Genomic DNA, 4902 nt, shown 5'->3' with positions numbered 1-4902 from the left:
GCTTTATTCGTGGCGGTTGTAGAGGGCGAAGAGAGCTTTGATCTAACGGATTATGGGACCCATTACGACATAAAAAGTTGTCGCCGTTTCCGTGGCAGTTGTAGATCGCGAAGAGAGCTTCAATCTAATGGCTAATGGGCCCCGTGATGACACCAAAAGTTGTTGACGTTCTCGTGGCGGTTGTAGCGCGCGAAGAGAGCTTCGATCGGATTTTATTATTTTCATATTATCATTATTATTATTGTTAAAATTATAATCATTATTATTATTTTTATGACTAATAGATTTTATTATTATATTATTATTCGCGAAGAGAGCTTCAATCTAATGGCTAATGGGCCCCGTGATGACACCAAAAGTTGTTGACGTTCTCGTGGCGGTTGTAGCGCGCGAAGAGAGCTTCGATCGGATTTTATTATTTTCATATTATCATTATTATTATTGTTAAAATTATAATCATTATTATTATTTTTATGACTAATAGATTTTATTATTATATTATTATTATTAGTTTATTTTTATTGTTATTATTATTATTATTTGTTTTATTACTATTATTATTATGATTATGATTATTATTACTATTATTATTATTGTTATTGTTACTATTATTATTATGATTATGATTATTATGATTATTATGATTATTACTATTATTATTATGATGATTATTATTTTTTTTTTATTACTATTATTTTTTTTATTACAATTATTATTATTAGTTTTATTATTATCATTTTTATTATTTTTATTATTTATATTTATTATTATTATTAGGTGGCAATGATGATTGGCAGTGATGATGTGGCTATGCTAACTTGGAGTATGTCATACATATAAAGTAATGCGCATGATGTATGTCATACATAAAAAGTAATGCGCATGATGTACGTCATACATATAAACTAGGTAGGCACTTTTTATCCTAGATGACATGTTAGATGCATGAAAATACAATTATGATCAAACATAATAGATAAATAAATAAAGACATGCAAGCGAAATGGAAAAACTTGGTCAGGTTCCATGGACCTAAGAATTACAACCCCAAAATCATTATTATTATTATTAGTTTATTTTTATTGTTATTATTATTATTATTTGTTTTATTACTATTATTATTATGATTATGATTATTATTACTATTATTATTATTGTTATTGTTACTATTATTATTATGATTATGATTATTATGATTATTATGATTATTACTATTATTATTATGATGATTATTATTTTTTTTTTATTACTATTATTTTTTTTATTACAATTATTATTATTAGTTTTATTATTATCATTTTTATTATTTTTATTATTTATATTTATTATTATTATTAGGTGGCAATGATGATTGGCAGTGATGATGTGGCTATGCTAACTTGGAGTATGTCATACATATAAAGTAATGCGCATGATGTATGTCATACATAAAAAGTAATGCGCATGATGTACGTCATACATATAAACTAGGTAGGCACTTTTTATCCTAGATGACATGTTAGATGCATGAAAATACAATTATGATCAAACATAATAGATAAATAAATAAAGACATGCAAGCGAAATGGAAAAACTTGGTCAGGTTCCATGGACCTAAGAATTACAACCCCAAAATAATAATAAAAATAAAATTACATCAAATTGGGTCTTCTTGTAATTCTCCGTCTTCAAGTCTTCTCCATCTTCATGTCTCCTTTCGTCGCTCGATTAGGAGAATAATAAATTACTTAATGATTCCTATTTTACAATTGATGTAATCAAAATAAAATAGAAAAAACTAATTCCATGGAACCAGAAAAATTTACGACCAATCCTTTCACATAAAACATAACCATCACACAATAATTATACATCATATGCATAAGTGCCTACCCATTCAAGAATTATCACATAATCAAACGTTGAATTGACATGAAATAAAGACATCTCTTATACTAATTGTAAAAACAGCACGTACCAGTATTTTATTCTTTACACTCAAGAAGCCATCTGCATCAGTCACAACTGCCGGCTTTGAAACTCCAACAACCATAATGGCACCCTAAACATCAACCCAACTTTCAGCTAAGTACTAATTGTCACAAGGAGCAGAAGACTACTCAATTTGTGAAATAAGGAAAACCTAGCATTGATGTTCTCAACTCACCTGGCCTGGCGGAAGTATAGTGTTGAATCTATCCACTCCAAACATGCCCAAATTGGACAGAGTAAATGATCCTGCAATGATTCAACTTGATCTATTCATAAAAGTGCACCATGAAAAACAATAGACAATAAATGTGTGAAGACATTTGATAAAGAAGACCTGAATTGTACTCGTGAGGCTGAAGTTGATTTGAATGGGCTTTCTCAACTAGCTCCTTCCACTTTTGAGATAAAAGATACAGATCCATCTGTGCCAACAAACACAAGTTACCTGCTAAGCGTTGAAATTAATCTGTCATGAACAAAGTGGACAAGGTGAACGCATTTCAAACCTTATCAGCATCCTGAAGAACCGGCGTTATAAGACCGCCATTAATCGCAACAGCAACCGCAATGTATATGTTACTATTGTACATAAGGCAGTCATGGTGACAAGGTAGTCATGGTGACACCCTTCAGTTTGATCTAAAGAGCACGAGGTAATTCAATTCAAAACCCTTTTTGGCCTTTGTAGTGTCCCTGAAAAAACTAGCTCTTCCCATTAGCCTGTTCAACTTATTCATCAATATCTTCCATCCCATTTTCTTGCTGTCTCCCGGTAGAATGATGCTTCTAAAGGCTCCTCCATTGATTCTTGTGATCTTCATGTATCGATCGTAAGCACCTCAATCAACAAAATAAATTGTGCCCCGTTGAACTTCTTTTTGAAACCATCGGTCCTATTATTCTTGCACAAGAACTCCATTGTTTGAGAAATCCAGGTCACTGCACCTAACATGTAGGAAATGAAGAAACTCGACCTCCTATTGGACTCCTCTATTCTCACCAAGCCAACATCTTCACTTAGTGAGATTTTGTACAACTCTGGACCTATTCTAAACTCATGGAGAAAATGATTCAAATCCTTTTGAGACATCTTAACTAATTTGGATATTTTATGAATAAAATCAGTAAAGAGATTGTGAACTCATCCTTCGGAATTCTAGAGAGAGGAGAGAAGAGAAGCTAACAAGTGAAACACTTTTAAGTTGTAAGTAGCGAAATATAATTGAGTCCAAAAAACCTAAGCCTTCTCGAAATCCACTTTAAACACCAAACCCTGTTTCTTCTTAGAGCTATAATCCTCTACTGCCTCATTTGCAATAAGCACCACATCTAAAATTTTGTCTATCCTTCACAAACACTCCTTGGGCCAACAAAATTGTTTCACTTAGGACTTCCCTCAAACTATTTGCCAAGACTTTTGCCATAATGTTGTAAACTTGCCACCAAACTTATTAGCCTATAGTCTTTTAATCTCCTTGAGTCAGTTCAAGATTAGACAAAGAAAAGTATGGTTAACTGCAAAATTAATCACACCACTCCTATGAAATTCCTCATACTCTCAATAAGTCTCCTTTCACCACACAAACAATCTTGAAAGAACCCTGCTGAAAATCCACTTAGTCCCTGTGACATCCCTGTCATTACTAAAAACTGCAAGCTTAATTTCCTCCTTTCAAAATGTCGCTCAAACCACCGAGCCTTTTCATCCATAATCGCCCTCCAATCAATTCCCTGAAAAGACCAAGATACAACCTCTTCAACTTGAAATAGTTTCTCACATAACGAAATAATCTCTTCTAATTTCCTCCTTTTCCGACACTGAATCATCATCCTTTTCCAACCTTGAAATTACACTCTCATTTCTCCTATTGCGTAGCGGCTTGCGAAACAATTTTGTGTTCGCATCCCATTCCTTTGACCTTCTAAATTTCATTTTTTTTGTTTCCAAGCCACCATATCTTTAAAAATTATTTCTTCTAGCCTATTCCTTAAAACTTTTCTTTCCTCCCTATCACCATTGTCCAAACCACTCTCCTCCTCTTTGCTGTCCAATCTCTCAATTCTCCCCAAAAGCTCACTTCTTGCTAAATTTGTATCCCCGAAAGATTCCTTATTCCAAGTCTTTAATTTGTCCTTCAAACCTTTCAATTTCTCCATAATTTTGTAGCCTTCCCAACCAACTGGATTCATGTTCCCCCACCAAATTTCACATTCCTTCTGGAAACTTGGATGGTCCAACCACATATTTTCAAACCGAAAAAGTGTTGGTTCCCATTTTACTAGATGGCTATCTAAGATCAAGGGGAAATGATCTGAACATGCTCTCACTCCCACCACTTGTCTAACTTCATTCAACAAGTTCTCCCACCCATTTGTAACTAGAAACCTATCAATTGCTCTTGGTCACATCTTCTCTAAAATTTGTCCATGAGAACTTAGAGTTGGACAACACTAAATCCCTTAAATCTGCCTCCCTAATGAGTTTATCAAATGCCCTCATACTTCTGGTATCCCTTCCGCTTGGAAATTTTTCTTGACTAAACCTGTATTGAAGTCCCCTCCCACACACCAATTCAGTTCACAAATACAATTCAAGCCAATTCATCCCAAAAGTCTCCTCTATCTCTATAAGAATTAGGACCATATACCCAGGTATCCACCATGAAGCTTTTAAGCATATCATTTTCTTCTTGGTACTCGTTCAAAATTATTCTTATCCTCAGGTTTGTGATGGTTACATCATCTTCAAGGATGCTTGGTCTACGTTGATTTAAACCTCCAATTTGTTTTTTCTAGAGATAAGTTGTCACGTGTATAAGGAAGATAATAGGGCAGCCATACCTTGGCTGCTTATGCTCTTACTATTGATGATAAGCTATTTTGGCCGGAGGAAATTCCAACACTCTCATTAATAATAACAGTTTCTATTCT

At 33.5% G+C, this 4902-nt stretch overlaps 1 protein-coding gene across 1 annotated transcript in view; it reads right to left on the bottom strand.

Moving 5' to 3' along the window:
* Positions 1-3498: 3498 nt before the first annotated feature.
* Positions 3499-4902, bottom strand: part of LOC21384792 (dihydrolipoyllysine-residue acetyltransferase component 4 of pyruvate dehydrogenase complex, chloroplastic) — a 3335-nt gene continuing 1931 nt past the window's right edge. The window contains exon 6 of the mRNA XM_024161922.1: positions 3499-3702. Coding sequence (XP_024017690.1) covers positions 3499-3702 — 204 coding nt within the window. The remainder of the gene's footprint in view (positions 3703-4902) is intronic.

This window comes from Morus notabilis, unplaced genomic scaffold (assembly GCF_000414095.1).
Source record: "Morus notabilis unplaced genomic scaffold, ASM41409v2 Scaffold706, whole genome shotgun sequence".
In the NCBI taxonomy this organism is placed as follows: Eukaryota; Viridiplantae; Streptophyta; class Magnoliopsida; order Rosales; family Moraceae; genus Morus; species Morus notabilis.
Note: the sequence above shows the minus strand (reverse complement) of the source record. Positions and strands in the feature narration are given on the sequence as shown.